Source organism: Setaria italica, chromosome I, assembly GCF_000263155.2.
Source record: "Setaria italica strain Yugu1 chromosome I, Setaria_italica_v2.0, whole genome shotgun sequence".
Taxonomy (NCBI): Eukaryota; Viridiplantae; Streptophyta; class Magnoliopsida; order Poales; family Poaceae; genus Setaria; species Setaria italica.
The window spans coordinates 36,091,198-36,106,444 of record NC_028450.1 but is presented as its reverse complement, the minus strand read 5'-3'; the positions used below and the strand labels follow the sequence as shown (position 1 = coordinate 36,106,444).

Sequence of the window (15,247 nt, the reverse complement as noted above, 5' to 3'; positions counted from 1 at the left end):
ACGACGCGGCGCTGCGCGTGCAGAACGAAGGGCCCAACAAGGGGCACGGCCGTGCCGCGCGCGGCGCCGGCGCGCCTACCCCAACAACGGTTCGACGCAACTCGCGCCATTTTCTCGGCGGTGTCCATGTGCCGAGGGCGGCGTCGCGGGCATCCATGCGGCAGAGTGAAAGGCGGCGCGGCGCGGCAATGATAGCCACGTGCCCTCGATCAATCGAGGCGCACAGCTCGAGGGATCCTGATGCGCGCGCGGCGGGATGACCCATCACCCCAGCGCCGCTCCACAGCCAGCGGGAGGCCGGCGACAGCGGCGGAGACGACGAACAGGGGTGGTCGGTATTTTGTTTGCCGTCCGGGGTGGACGGTATTTCATTTACCGTCCACCGGAGGTTATTACAGCCGTCAGATCGAGAACGAGCGGCGGGATCCGAGCCGACGGAGGCCACTAGAACTCTAGAAGCGTCCCGTGGGCCGATAGGGGGCTAAATCAGGTCGGCCCAGTTTGCTATCGAGACGAGAGGTCCAGAGATTGAATCAGCTCTGAAATGGTGCTATGCTCTATCCATAGGCAAATCTTGATTTCAGTTAGTTTTTAGAAGCGTTGTGACAAATCAGCATGATCAAAAGACCGGCTGAGAAATATAAGATAAATAAATCAGAATCAGAAAAAAAAACTAAAGAAAGGAAGGAGAGAAAATGGCTTAAAAGGACCCGTAAATGTTCCTCTAAAGAAAGCTGCTGTGATCTACGTTTGATATTTTCACACAGTAAACCTTCCAGATTTCTCCAAAATCCATATTGGTTCATCATTTTCATTAGATAGAGCACAACTGGACAACAAAGCACTTGGTAATAATTCTACATCAACCCCTCTCGTCGCTGCAAAGTACACCAAATTTTGTTCTGCCGATGGCACTTACCTCTAAAAAGATCCTCAAATTCGAAGCAATGCACAGAAGCATTAGGCTAATCCCACTGGATGGTTCATAGATGTTTCATGCACAACACATATAATGACAGAGGAAAAGAGTTTCATTAGAACTATGTATGCACTGTTTCCAAGACTATAATACCTGTTAGAACTTGCATTGGGGGCTATAGAGTTTCATAGAACTTGCATTGGGGGCTATAGAGTTTCATTTCATCTGACCATATTCAATCACATACCTTGTAATTAAATGGTACGAGCAGCCTATGAAATCGTGAAATGAAACTCTACATTGGGAGCATTATTTCATTCATCAACTCAAACCTCTTTTGATACATGTCACTCTTAAAAATCTCTTTCGATGACACGTCACTCTTGAAAACTGTGAGATTTCCAACTACTTCCCGGTGCTGCTCCTTGTACGACTACTTCTACGTTCAGGGTGGGCCATTGATTGAACAGTGATTTTGGGAACTTTTATTGGTTTTGTAGCCATTGCACCCAACTAATATCGAGGTCTGATTTTGGCGCTCCAAATTGACCACCGAACTGGCAATACAGGAGGAATTGGGCCCTTTTGCTGGTTTCAAAGTTTTTTTCCCCTAAGTAAGTATTTCATGAAAATAATAAAAATCTTGTTTATTCTCTAAAATCCATAAATTGTTCTTTTCAAATCAGAAAAATATGAAACCATTACCGATTGTTTTCTAAAAATATAATACACATGTTGGTGCTCTATTTGGAGTCATCTAGATCTTATTTATTCATGTCCCTAGTCTTTTATTACTAAACCCCTCCTCTACATGAGGTGCTATATATTCCCCCTAAATAGGGATACAGATATATATAGTGGAGTGCTAATCATCACTTGGGAAAGAGAACAAAGATCGAAGCTATTGCTTATGCATTTGCCTCCTAATTTGTCTTTCGAACGAGATGGTTCGTTATTACTAATACATATACGAGTGTTGATCTAGAACTATTTCTTCATCCTCTTGAAGCTAATTCAGTTGTTCCCTCTGCGACGCCGACGACAAGATGGCGTCGAGCGCCTCCCTGACTTGGGAGATCTCCGGCGCCTTTCCTCCCTGCGCCGGCCAGAACTCGTCTGTTGCAAGAACCTGCAATTGGCCAATCGACACAGTTAAAATTACAGCAATGGCTAGCTTGGAGCAATGCACAGGCACGCACATAATTAACTGCATGTGCCCTCTAAATTGCTCGTGTTAAGCACCTTGACTTGCAGCTGGAGGAATTTGACGTAGCTGATGGCCTTCTCCAGCATGGTGACCAGGTCGACCTTGGTGCCGTTGGGCACCAGCTCCTGCAGCGTCCGCAGCCGCTCGCTGATCCGCTCCCGCCGATTCTGCAGCAAGAACGACGGCTCAGATCACCGTAGCAGTGCAAAGACTTGAAGCGCTTCAGTGGAAAAAGCTTCAATTTTGGTCGTCACCAAGGTTACCTTGGCAGCGAGGCTCTGGGGATCCTTGGTTGGGATGGTGGGCGCCGACTTGGCCCTGCTGGTGGCCTTCCTGTCCGCGCCGCAGTGCTTCTTGTTGGGGCTCACGGCGGCTGGCGGCTCCACACCCTGCATACACGCGCGCGCAAACCGTGAGGAATTCTATGCACGAGGGATCGAGACGGAATTGTGTTTGTGCGGCACCTACCACGTACGTCCGCTTCTGCGAGGCGCGCGCCGGCGCCGCCGCCGTGCTCGGGAAAAGCAGCCCGAACGCCCGCCCCGCGCCGCCCGACGATGCTGCTCGCTCCGTCAGGGTGAAGCACCCTGTGGACGCGTCGAAGCCCACCGACACCGTCGGGGTGCGCGCGTGGCTCGCCTCTGGCGCCGCGGCGTCGCCGTAGCTCTGGTCCGTGGCGTCGATCCACGCGTCGCACTCCTCGTCGTCGTCCTCCTCCTCCCCCGACACCGCCGCCGCCGCGGTGGCGCGGTCGAACGCGAGGACGGACGCCGCCGCCCGCGCGCCCGTCGGCCAGACGACGTTCCCGCCGTCAGCCGCCACGCAGCCCGCGCCGGCGGCGGCGTATGATCCTCCGCCTCCCCCGAACAGCGACGCCGCGTCGAAGCCCAGCATCGCGTCGTGGCCGTACCCGAGCGCGTCGAAGGCATCGGCGCCGTCGAAGCCGCCGTACCCACCGTGCTCCCTCACCAACGCCATGATCACGGTAGATGATGAGACCTCCGCTACAGTTCGTTGGAGACGAACGAAGTGGCTAACTAATCTGCACGAGCACGACGAACTGTGTGTGCTCCTACCCTACGCGCCAACAGACGGCTGCTACGCTGGTGTGCTCTGCCTGCGGTGGAGGAGTGTGCTTCCATTCGCGCCACGGGCCGCCGCTTTATATACACGCGACGCGATTGGTGACGCCATGCACATGGGAGCCAAGGGGGATCCGCGCAGGTGCAGCTAGGCGCATTAAATGCGCGAGCTTAGCTAGGCGATTGAGCTGCTGATCCTTGTCCCCGGGCGGGGGTGGATGGATGGGCGTTGGAGGAAAAGGGGAGGCAGGGAGCGGAAGCCGCGCCGGAGCCGCCGGGGGCGCCCACGTCTCGAGATTCCGGACGCCTCTCCTCTCCCGTCTCACGTGGCCGCGATGCCGCTTTGCCTTTGGCGCGCCTTTATGGCGGGCATGCAAATGGGTTTCATGGTTTTTCTATAATGCAGGAGGAAGCTAGTACTTGTGCATGGGCATCATATCTTACATTCTTATTTTTCCAGATTTCCCTTTACCAGTTTCTTGTTCTTCAATTCCCAACTATCTGATTTGAGGTCGAACACGGTGGGGCAAACGGATTTCATTACATACTTGTGCATGGCTGCATCAGTGCATGAGGCCCATATTTCCCCGAAATTCCTGAATCCTTTATAGTAGCAAAGAGGGTATGTGATGGTGAAGTTAGCTGACAAGGTAGGCATTGTTTAGTTATATTGTGCATGTTCCTAATAGTAGTCTAGAACTATAGCTAGTAATCCTTTGTCCACTTATTATTTTTATTTATAATACCAAATTTGCAAGTTTGAATCAATAATTATATTAGTTGCACACTAAATTTAAATTCTACTCCCTCCATCCCAAATTATAAGTCGCTTTGACTTTTTTGATACGTTCACTTTGCTATGTATATAGATATAACAATATGTCTAGATGCGTAACAAAGTGGATGTAAAAAAAAGTCAAAGCGACTTATAATTTGGGATGGAGGGAGTACTTATCTCGGGTCACTAGGTTGACCAAAAAATTATTAAAATAAGCTAAATGGTATAACGCATAATTACTTTATGGGAGAGGAATAAACTAAAATGGCATACCATGTGTAATTAGTTAGCTGACCCAAAAAAACAGCATTTGGTACCCATTTTCATTTCTACCCTAGAACACCACCAACCTGTATATTTGCTAAACCGATAATCGCGTTGTGTTTGGCGTGGCGCATGCCCTTACAAACTTGAGGCTGCCACGAGTAATTAATCTCTACTAACTAAATGTATACATAATGTTTGTACATGCATCACGCAATGGGATGCCATGCGAGTTCAATTTGGACGATTTAGTGAAAAATTAGATGCCATGGAGGAGGATCCGAGGATGTCGACAACAGCATCAGAACCAGCTAAATCTGCTTGGTGGTGCTGAGCTTGAGGAAGAAATTGCTGGATGTCCATGTTCCATGTCCTCATCCTGTGCTTGGGCTGGCGCACGTTGTGCTGCTGCACCACCAGCACGGAGCCGCAGCCCGCCAGGTCGTCCGAGGCCAGCAGCTCGCCGATGGGGCCTAGCTCCGGGCACTCCTCATCCCAACCCCCCATGTCCCTCGTCATCACGCCTCTGTCGCCGTCGGCCTTGCCGCCCCTGCCGACGACGAAGAGCGAGCACGTCCCCACCATGGAGCTCAGCACGTTCACCGTCTCCGCTCCATTGCTCACGTGCCTCTCAATGTACGCTACCTGCCCCGGCGCCACGAACCTTCCGTACATGTCCGCCATGAACTCCTCGTCCAGCATCGCCTCCTCCGCCGTGTCCTGGTTCCCCAACAGGCCCTTCCCACTCGGAAGGAGGAACCTGCACACCGTCACCTCCGCCGACGGCTGCGCCGCCATCCGCGCCGCGTATGCCACGGCCTCCCTGTCGTCCGCGCCGCCGAAGAACAGCGCCATCACTGGAGGTGCTCCCCCGTGACCTCCTGGGCGAAGCGGCGCTCCACAAGGATCCCCACCGTGCACAGCGCCCGCTGCAGGACCCGCTGATTGAGCAGGCGCCGGCCCTCGCCCCGGGACACCATGCGCCCGTCGTAGCGCTGCTCCATGTGGTAGGGCATGATCACCAGCGACGCGCGCGCGTCCTCCACGCTGTGGCGCACGTCCGTGTCCATGGACGTCAGGTTGGAGATGGCCGTCATCTGGCGCACGGGGATGGCGTTGTCGTAGGTGAAGGCGGCCACGGCCTCGGCCACCATGTCGATCTCGCGCGCGTAGCCCCACTCGTCCTCGTCCTCGCCGCCGTCGCGGGCGTGGTAGAGCTGGTGCGTGATGGCGTACTTGCGGGAGGTGACGAGCTCCACGAGGTGCAGGAGGTAGGCGGGGACGGGGAGCAACGCGCTGCCCTTGGAGAGGTTGGCGATCGTGAGCATGGGATGGACGCCCCCGGCGGAGTGGACGCACACGAGCACCCGGATCTCGTCGTCCACCCTGAGGTCCTGGAGGCAGCGCGAGCGGTAGCGGAAGGCGCGGCGCTGCTGGCGGACGATGGCGGCGGACGCCGGGCCGGCCATGAACGTGTTGATGATGGACGACAGGAGGAGCACCACCTGGACGGGCTCGCCCCAGACGTGGACCTTGTTCCCGAAGTTGATGGCGAGGATGTCGGAGTAGCCCTTGACGTTGAGCAGCGCGCCCAGCACGACGGCCTCCCGCGTCGCGATGCCTAGCGCCCGGCACGCCAGCACGGTGCCGGCCACCTTCCCCGCCGCGCTCAGCAGCGTGGTGAAGGCGACGGCCACGATGAGCTGGACGGCGGTGAAGTGCCCGATCTTGGCGAAGTCGAGGCGGGCGCCGATGGCCCCGAAGCAGAGCGGCATGATGAGCTGGTGCACGGGGTAGGCGAGCCGGTCCATGAGCGTCCGCGCCGTGGGGCCCTCGCGCGGCATGGCGAGGCCGATGAGGAAGGCCGTCATGGAGGCGCTGTAACCCAGGACCTGCTCCAGCAGGGAGAGGATCATGACGAGGATAAGCATGCCGCACAGCTCGTACTTGCTGATGTACTGCCGCCCGCGCTTGAGCCGGTTCAGCAGGCGAGCCACCCACGCCGCCAGGCTCACGGCCACCCACGCCGTCGCCGCCATCACCGCCAGCCTCGCGGCCTTGAACGCCGGGGAGAGATCGTCCTCCTTGGGCACCGATTCACCGTACACGGTGTGGGTGACGATGATGACGCTGAGGGCGGTGAGGCTGGCCATGTCGTTGGCGAAGGCGGCGCCGATGGCGAGCTGGCCGGTCTCGGAGCCCGTGAGCTTCAGCTCGGTGACGATGCGGATGAGGACGGGGGAGGCGGTGCTTGTGAGCACGAGCGTGAAGAGCGCGGTGGAGGCGTAGATCTTGTCAGGCTGGAAGGAGGCCTGACCCGGGTGCAGGAGACCGTAGGAGAAAGGCCCCGCCAGCACGGCGAGGACGAAGCAGAGCGCGGAGCCGCCGCAGGCCACGGCCAGCGACCGGCGCAGGTTGTGGCGAAGGTACCGCAGGTCCAGCTCGAGGCCGATGAAGAACATGAACACCATGCGGACGAAGTAGATCGTGCCGCTGAGCGCGCGGCCGGCGTCCTGCATGCCGAGCTCGCGGAGGTCCATGGCGCGGCCGAGCACCGTCGGGCCGACCACGATACCGGCCTGCATGGCGGCCACGGCCGATCAAGAAAACTAATTGTGAGCACGATTAATTAATCGGTGGATCGTCCAACCGCTAGCTGACACGTGTGCATAACATACCAGGATGTGGGAGATGATGCTCGGCTGGCCGAGCCGACGGAGCGCGGAATGGAAGAGGCCGGAGAGCACGAGGACGGTGGCCATGATGCCGGTGATGGCCATGATGCTGGCCATGACGTAGGCCCCCTCGCCGACGGCGGCGGAGCACTTCTCGTCGCCGAGGTCCAACATCGACGACATCCCTTTGGCCGAGGATGGATCATCGGGCTCCGGCGAGCCAGGCCTTCCGCGCGTTGCCCCCCTAGCTATATTTGCTCGACGTGGCGATGATCGCGTTGGCTTATTAGGTGGCGCATGCCCTTATTACAAACTTGTGGCTACTACAAGTCGATCTTTACCAACTAAATATACACATAGCGGTGTATTACATGCATCATCAATTCAGTTTTGGTTGTGGTGGATAATCCGTAGTTGTGGTTAGAGGATAATTTTTGCCGAAATTTTTTAGAAGAACAAAATAAACACATGTTACCAAAGTGACTTCAATTTGGTTGAGTCAATGTTAACTAGCGCAGCAGTACTAGCACTCCGCTAGGGATCTTGATGATAGATGACGTACTAGGGATTAAAATAGCGAGACAATCTGCTTCGGATACTGTTAATCCCCTGGCTTCGATGCTGTACAGCAATGTGCTTCGGATACTGTTAATTCCTGGCCTTGATGCTGGGTTGCTGGCAAATCAAACATCGGAGGCAATTCCTGCTGTTCTCGAGCTGCCTGTTCCTTGTTTGTCTGTAAGGGCGGTTATAGAGAGCAATTCTCTGTAACTTCTGTAACTTGGTACACGTCACCTACAGAGAGCAGTAAAGATAAGGCACCCAATCGATCAGCTTTCACACCTACCTTTTCAAATTTTTGTGAACCTCACGATTCAATTTTTTTTAATCACATCTCTCTCCTTGCGCTCTATGTTTGTGGCCGCACGGATGGCCGCCTCCGCTGGCCACCGGCCAGCCGCAGCCCTGCAACCACGCACCAGCTCCGCGCCATCCCCTCCGTGCTGGCCCCTCTCCCAGGTGCCCAGGCCCACCCACGGCCTGCCTCCTCGTCCACGCACTGTCCTCACCGGCCTTGGCTGCCTCCCCACGCCGCCGTGCCGGCTCGCTTCCCCGCAGCGGCGACCGTGGCCGGACTCGCGACGACGGCCTAGAGCCCAACCTCCGCACGCACTCGGGCTCCTATGCGATGTCGTCCGTGCACCCACAACTCGTCGGAGCATCTATCGGCGGCGTAGCCCGCGAGGCTCGGTGGCGTGGCGGCAGACGGCAGGGCATGCGGGTCTCATGCTGCTTGCCCTGGCGACGCGACGAGGATGCCGAGCTTGACGATGTTGCAGCCGACCGCCGGCGGAGCCCACGAGGCTCAACTGTTCACCGCCGCCCGCCCGCCCTGGCTCCCGTGGAGTCCGCTCGCAGCGAGCTCATCTCGCCCCTCCGCCGCGTCCGCTGCCTGCAACACCCGCCGGCCGCACCGGCGGCCCTTCCCACCCCTTCGGCCGTGTTCGTACCCTGCCCGCTGGCCGCTGCCTGTGACGTCACCTGCACCGGCATCCCCTCCCGCGCTCGTGCCCACGGCACCGCGGCCGAGATGCCTCCCACTGGATCGTGTGGCAGCCGTGCCCCTCCCTGGTCCCTGCAGCGAGCTTGTTGCCCTCGCCGGCCGCTCCACGCGTAGCTCTCCAACCGCGAGGCAGAGGATGCGAAGAAAGGATAAGCACGTGGTGGGGCCCGCTTAGCACGGGGTGCGTGCTAACGGCCCTCACCACATTTAGCGACACTTTCTTCTCTCTCCTCATTTCCATTTCCTACATGGAGGCTTACAGGAGCCTATCGACACCCACTGCGAGTGCTCTAAGATCAGAAACCCGATGCACCCCTGCTCTTTTTTTTATTACATGCACACGCTGTGATTAATGCATAATCCATGCGCGCCATCAATGCTGCTGGTAGTATTCGCTCCTATCGATCCCCTTCTCCGAAGTTGATGACGATCGATCTGAGAGCAACTAGTCGTCGTCGTCGTAGCATAGCAGGCCCTTAATTGCGAGTCAAGAGTTGTAGCTTGCGTGCATGCACGTCGACGTGTCGAGAGCGAGCTCAATCTCCCCCCGATCGATCATGGCCGGGCTTGCTAGGGCGTCTTGGGGCTCTGTTCGGGTACGGATGCATGCACAGTGCACTGATTCACAGTCAAGTTCAGCGCATACGATCTCCATCCGATTCTGTGCTGGTTTAATTCGCACGTGGCATCGTTAATTTCTCTCACATTTAGTATAACACAGTTAGTGAAGCAGCTACTGAAGCTAGTGAAGCTGCAATTACTTTTGAAGTTTTGATCACTCCAAAAAAAATTTTATGAATTGATCACTCCAAAATGACGTGATCAATAAAAATCTATGACATGTGAAAATGTATTAATTTTGGAGTATACTACAGTCGATCTACGAGTACTGTGCTATGCTATCATTAAGTAACGTGTACATTCGTTGTAACCAGTACTCTAATCCTAGTGTGAGTTGGACATTTCTTTTACGGTTTAACTAGTAGATAAATCCACCACCTCAAACCAAAGGAAGAAAAATACTCCAATGTGTGGGAGGATTAGGCAATTAATGCGGCAAGATTACGGCATTAATGGTGCCCGTGCCAGCCAGAGGTTGCTCAAATAATCTAGCCATGCATGTGGAGTTCATTAATGAAGGCACAACTTGCTTTACATGCTTCCTGATCACCCACTAACCCCAAGCGGCCTCACTTTGGCCGTTGCCGTGATCACCCTGGCCCGGACTGCATGCATGTGCATGTGCTCTCTACTCCTCCATCCATCTCTAGGATTCCCCTGCAATGGCGCATGCAACAATGACCAGCTGAGAAGAAGAGGCTAGAAATGAACCGACCAGCTGACACAAAACTAAGCTTGCAGCTCTGGTGGTAGGTTATTCATGGAGCGTGCGGCATATGCCTACCGAACTCAGGGGGTTCCGGCCGGGGTTCACACGTGCATCGCTGACATTTGGAGCTAGGAGCCAAGACCACGCACGCGTGAAAGATCTACTACACACTACTGCCGGTAATGGCAGTTGTTTGTTATAGTGCTACCACTTACCACTATAGCAAGCTTTGGTAGAGTAGATAGTGGTGGTTACTTGTACTGCCTAGTGTTACTTGTTTGGACTTGTGAAGAACTAGTTAAACTATACTCCCTTGGTCCCAAATTGTACGTCGTTTTAGCATTTCTGAATTCATAATTTTTACTATATATCTAGACATAGTGTATATCTAAATAATGAATAGCAAAAGCTATAAATCTAGAAGTGCCAAAACGATCTATAATTTATGGAATGAGGGGAGCAGCATAAAGCGGATGCTCTAGATCCTTAGCTTCTCAGGTTTATCATAATGGCATGTATTTTGAAGGGTCTAAAGATAGATCGAAAGCCAAAAGGAGACAATGGGGTAAGGCAATAATGGGAGATGAGGGGCATCAGTACAAGATGATTAGTATTTTATTAGAGAGAGGTCCTTGACTTACCCAACTTGTACACGAGTTGTACATTTGGAGTTTGTTTGTCTGTATCTGAAGCAGATCATTGGTGGAGCATCTTCGTTTCCTGCTGCTTGTATATGCCATTTCTACATATAGTAATAATTTATGAACAGAAATGGCATCGCTAGCTAGTCGGCAGGGACTAGCATAGGAATATGCCTGTGGTCCTATTTGGGTGGCTGACGGTATGGCCTTTTGATCGTGGGTCGATAAGCTGAAGTGTTGGTTTACTACAAGAATTTGTGAAATGTTGGCTCACTGGAAGAATTAGGTTTACAGTTTACAAGAGTTTGTTTGCTGTTAGTTGCTGCATTATCATTACAAATCCATCTCTCTGTCTCAGTGTACAGCAGAGCTATTGGCTTACAGCATCGTGTGTAGCCCAGCCAATGAAACATTGTATTAATAGGCAATGCACACAACACAATGCAGCACTCAATCATATATGAATGATGGCTCAATTGAAACATCTCAAAGAAATTTGCCAGAGTCAGCCAATTCCAATAGTTACCTAGTGGGGCTACTTTGCAGCTTGATTGATGCATCATTTATGAAGCTAATACCCTAATACATATTAGTGGTGTAATCGGTCAACTAATATTCTACTGATATTATGAGTCGTCGTCGATCATTTGCGACGCGGCGAAACAAGCTAGCTGTTCGGCATCATCAGTGTCAGAGCAACAGCTTCAAGGGTTATGCTGCTATCACCTTTAACTATTCTTTTTTCTCTGACTAAAAATTGTGTTCTGCAAGATCGGCAGATCAGAAATTAATGTGCATCGACCCTGAAAATTCTGACGACCTCGTAGTTATGCGCAGCGAAGGACAAACTGCACAACTCTGCACTGAAAATGTCAAAAAAATGTGCGCACTGAAACATTTACAGGATTGTAATAAGTTCCTTTCAGGAAAAAGAGAAGGAATTGCAATAAGTTTCGAGGGGCCGACAGAACGGACGCCGCTCGTGCAGTTGCGCGGTTCGTTAGCTGCACGCGTGTTGAGCCCTGGAGCCTGCAGGGCGAAGATGCATGCTGATCGCTGCCCTAAAGAAATCGATCGAGCAAGGCGCGCGCGGTGCCCATTCAGCTGCGGAAATGGTCGCCGCACGCTGCAGTGGCTCCATTCGTGTGCGTGAGAATTTCTATGCTCTGGAACCTAAAATACTGTGGGCGCCAATTATTGCCGATGCTGCTGGTGACAGTTTGGCGACAGTGAAACCGCCCGGGATCGTTCGCACGTGTGCTCTTTACTACCGTCCGGTCAACAATTGACTGTTAATGACAAGAGCCATTGATCCATTATAGAAGTAGGTGAACCATCAGTCAGGTCTTACGATTCGAGCCCAGCTAGATGGAGATCTTTTAGCATCCATGATCAGCTCTGTCCACTTCAACAGAAGCCATTTTTCAGTTGTTGGTGCTGGCTTAATTGAGGGGAAATTAGAAACAGGGCATGGAACTGATCAGAGTTTCATGTACTGCTCGTTCTCGAAAAAGAAATCGCAGTGTTATGCAGTGTTCTGGTTGATTCCATCCAGAGTCATATATATGTATATGGAGTAGAGTAGTCGCCATTTGCACTTCAGATTTATTACAAGCACCTTCTAGCTAGTTCATCCACTGCAATCTTCCCGGGATCACTAGCTGCATTCAGAGACGATCGTATTAATGTTCCAAATCCTCTGATGGCGCCGCTATATAAGAGAGTTCACACATCTTACCTTAACCAGAGTATAGCACTGCAAACAGAAATAACAGTAAGTACTTGAAAACATTGATAGAAATATGGTAATTATATTGCAGGAATACTCATACTGCAGTATTATAGATGAACCATACAACCATTGATCCTCAAAGGCTTTCATGACAGAGTTGTTGAGAAAGTAGAAGTACAAGAAAAAACCACCACGTCAAAAGAAAAAAACAAAAAGAATCATCAAAGACCATAGCAATTTCGTAGTTTTACTAATTATTACTGTTCTATGAGTCATGATGCATCGGTGGCCATTTCAGTTTCGTCAGAAAAGAAAACGCATAATCTTTATACAGTTATATGCTCCATGACGTCTGGATCTGAACAACGACCACTTTAAATGCAGATTCCATCTGATGATTCACCGAATATACAGGATATTCAGAAGCGCAGCCAGCGATCATTTTGTGAGCACTTCTAACTTCAAGCAAAAGATACTGCAATTTGCTTTGCATCCCATAGTTAAGTAACCAATATTCAGATTACCAACCACTCCACGTACAAGCAACTAAAAGCCATGAATTCAAGTCCTAATTAACTTGGTCTAAAAAATACCATAACCTGATTATAAGTATTTTGTATCAATGTCAGGTGCCTTTTCCAGCTCTACAGCAGGCAGATTCCAACTAGAAAAAAGAAAATCAATTATTGGTCGTGTCCAGAGGCAACTATCATCTCCCTGATTGATCAGTTCTTTGACTGAAGGAAGAAAGGAAGATGATACTTTATCTGATTCATTAGTTCTATCTGACTGTGAAGTGCAATATGCTTAAGTAAACACTGGTTTATCATACCTCTGCTGTCAGCAAGCAAGTACTATCTCAAATAATTCCTCGTTGTCTAGATAGCAAAAACTTGCGTTATCAAAGCAATCCGCCAGTGGTTTTGTGACTTTGTCCAATATGAGTTTACACAGTATATTCAGATCACAGCGATCATTTCTTGAGCACTTCGAACTGCAGCGAAAAGATACTGCAATTTGTTGGGAAACCTCCAGTTAACTTACTTATAATAATCACAAGTCTTCAGATCAGTAACTCCACGTAGAGGCAACCAAAAGCACATTAATGCAAGTCCTAATTAACAATGAGTCGATTACAAGTATTCTGGATCATCTGTAAGTGCCTTTTCCGGCCCTGCTGGGGCAAATTCCAACAAGGGGTCAAGGGGTAAAAAGAACAACCAATAATTGGCGCCCAAATGCATTTATCATCTCCCGTGTCCTGTGTCCTGTGTCCTGTGTCCTGTGTCCTGATCGGTGCCTTGACTGAAGGAAGAAAAAGTAGCAGATACTCTTATCTGATGCAGTAGCTCTATCTGACAGTGGAATGCAAGCAGCTTAGGTTAATACTTTACATAACAATGTGGCTTTATTGATCATACTTCAGCTGTCAGCAACGGAAAGTGAGTATACTGGTTCCACGTACTTGCAACTAAGAACAAGCATTGATGCATGGAGTTGGCTCAAGCCTGGTACGAGGAGGCAGCTGAACTTAGCATTAGATATGGACCAGGCCACCAGGTTCAGTAACAGTCAAGTGCAGTGCGGTCTAACAGGGGGTGTTTGGATAAGGGTTTTTGTTTGAGCTGAATATTCTTCGTCCAAACAAACCTGAACTTCAAACCACCAGAGTTCAGAGTAATGCTGCATTATTGTAGGGCATAGCTCACAGCTGAGTTTTATTGGGAATTGGAGGTGATCTCGCTCGCAGCCATAGCCACTAGTTTGGTGGTTTTGTTTCCAGATTCCTGCGGGCAGGTAGCTCTTGTTCGTTTGAAAATCGTTAATTCCAAGTAGGATCGCAGAAGACTGCAGGGGCATGAGCTGACTTCATAGAGCTACACTCCACAGCCTAAAACTTTGAAACTTTAGCTAGAAAGAACCGAAAGTAAAAAAAGAACAGGAATAAAGGCTGAACTTTTGGTGAAGCAAAGAACCAAATAATGAGCAAAGTAAAGATAAACGTGTTTGAGTTTGATGCTCCTTGCACCTTCCTTTTTCCCATCAAACGTCTGCCTTCTCCTGTTTTACTTTTCTTTTGACCTATTCCGCCTTCACTTTTTATTTTGGAGAGGATGGATATTCCGCCTTCACTATTAGCCCATGATCTTGTCTGGGCCGGTGTCTCACCACCACACAGAACGGGCCTCCCTCCGCTGTCCAGGCCCAGATCCTGACCGTGTGAAAGCCGAAGGCCCAGCTTCCCTCGGCGGTGGCGATTCCGTTCGTTGTGTTGTGCTCTCTGAATCCAAAGAACAAAAGGGCTTCGCGCATCATCATCGTAGGACGCACACGCCACACCCATGTTCTCATCAAACTATCAAAGCATCGCTTCGCAGGCGACAGGTTGTTGCACTGGAAGCCTCTGCTGTCGTACAGGTCTAAAAGGATCATCTTTTTCTTTGCCTTTCTTGGAAATTGCTATTAACTGCTGTTGCGAGATCTTCGTGAGATGAGGATACTGTACTTTACATATAGATTGAGAGCGAGAAAAGCTTCCGCGAGGTGCCTGTTTTGTGTTGTTAAAAAAGAAAGTGCTCTATCCGGTCGGGTGGTTGTACAACTAAATAAGCTTTGCTCTTTTTCCTTTCAGACACAATACCAATGCAGACACTCAGAAACATGCACATCCATTGAACATCTACAAGAGTTACGTGAAGATCGAGCGTAGCTCGAACGGCTTACATCTCAATATTGACAGAAATAGTTTGAGTTTGCAATTAAGCTTCAATTTTTGCATGGTTCAACATCCAGCAGATTCATTCCCGTAAACAAAAAACAACACGACAGCAGTAAAGAAAAGATACGATGTCCTGACGTCCATGGCGTTACGAAGGAGAAAAACATGTCGTGAATTATGCCAGGAGCTTTGTCCAATCCGTGGTGGAGAAGGACGTTGTCTAGTACCACTCGCTCCTTAACACCATTCAGATATGATGACGTTTCGTTTATCAAATTGAACGTCATGTAAAAGTTAGAGAAATATTCGGAAAAAAAGGGTATTAGAATCCTTCTC

The 15,247-nt window shown here is 51.0% G+C and overlaps 2 protein-coding genes across 2 annotated transcripts; both read right to left on the bottom strand.

Moving 5' to 3' along the window:
* Nucleotides 1–1,644: 1,644 nt before the first annotated feature.
* LOC101767899 (transcription factor UNE12) lies at nt 1,645–3,242 on the bottom strand. Its single transcript, XM_022823706.1, has 4 exons — nt 2,595–3,242; nt 2,390–2,515; nt 2,162–2,293; nt 1,645–2,048 (listed from the first exon to the last, which is right to left on the bottom strand). Exons 1-4 carry the CDS (start codon nt 3,102–3,104, stop codon nt 1,929–1,931), a joined length of 888 nt encoding a protein of 295 aa, XP_022679441.1. The 5' UTR covers nt 3,105–3,242; the 3' UTR covers nt 1,645–1,928.
* Nucleotides 3,243–4,484: 1,242 nt separating this feature from the next.
* LOC101778705 (cation/H(+) antiporter 1-like) lies at nt 4,485–7,108 on the bottom strand. Its single transcript, XM_004955114.3, is given in 3 exon segments — nt 4,485–5,137; nt 5,140–6,829; nt 6,929–7,108. Coding segments are annotated over 3 exon segments (2,523 nt in total).
* Nucleotides 7,109–15,247: the final 8,139 nt, after the last annotated feature.

Coding starts and splice junctions, on each gene's coding strand:
- LOC101767899 (XM_022823706.1), bottom strand. CDS start 3,104: ATGGCGTTGGTGAGGGAGCACGGTGGGTACGGCGGCTTCGACGGCGCC. Junction 2,516..2,594: donor CGCAGAAGCGGACGTACGTG/GTAGGTGCCGCA, acceptor GCGTGTATGCAG/GGTGTGGAGCCGCCAGCCGC. Junction 2,294..2,389: donor CCCAGAGCCTCGCTGCCAAG/GTAACCTTGGTG, acceptor TTCTTGCTGCAG/AATCGGCGGGAGCGGATCAG.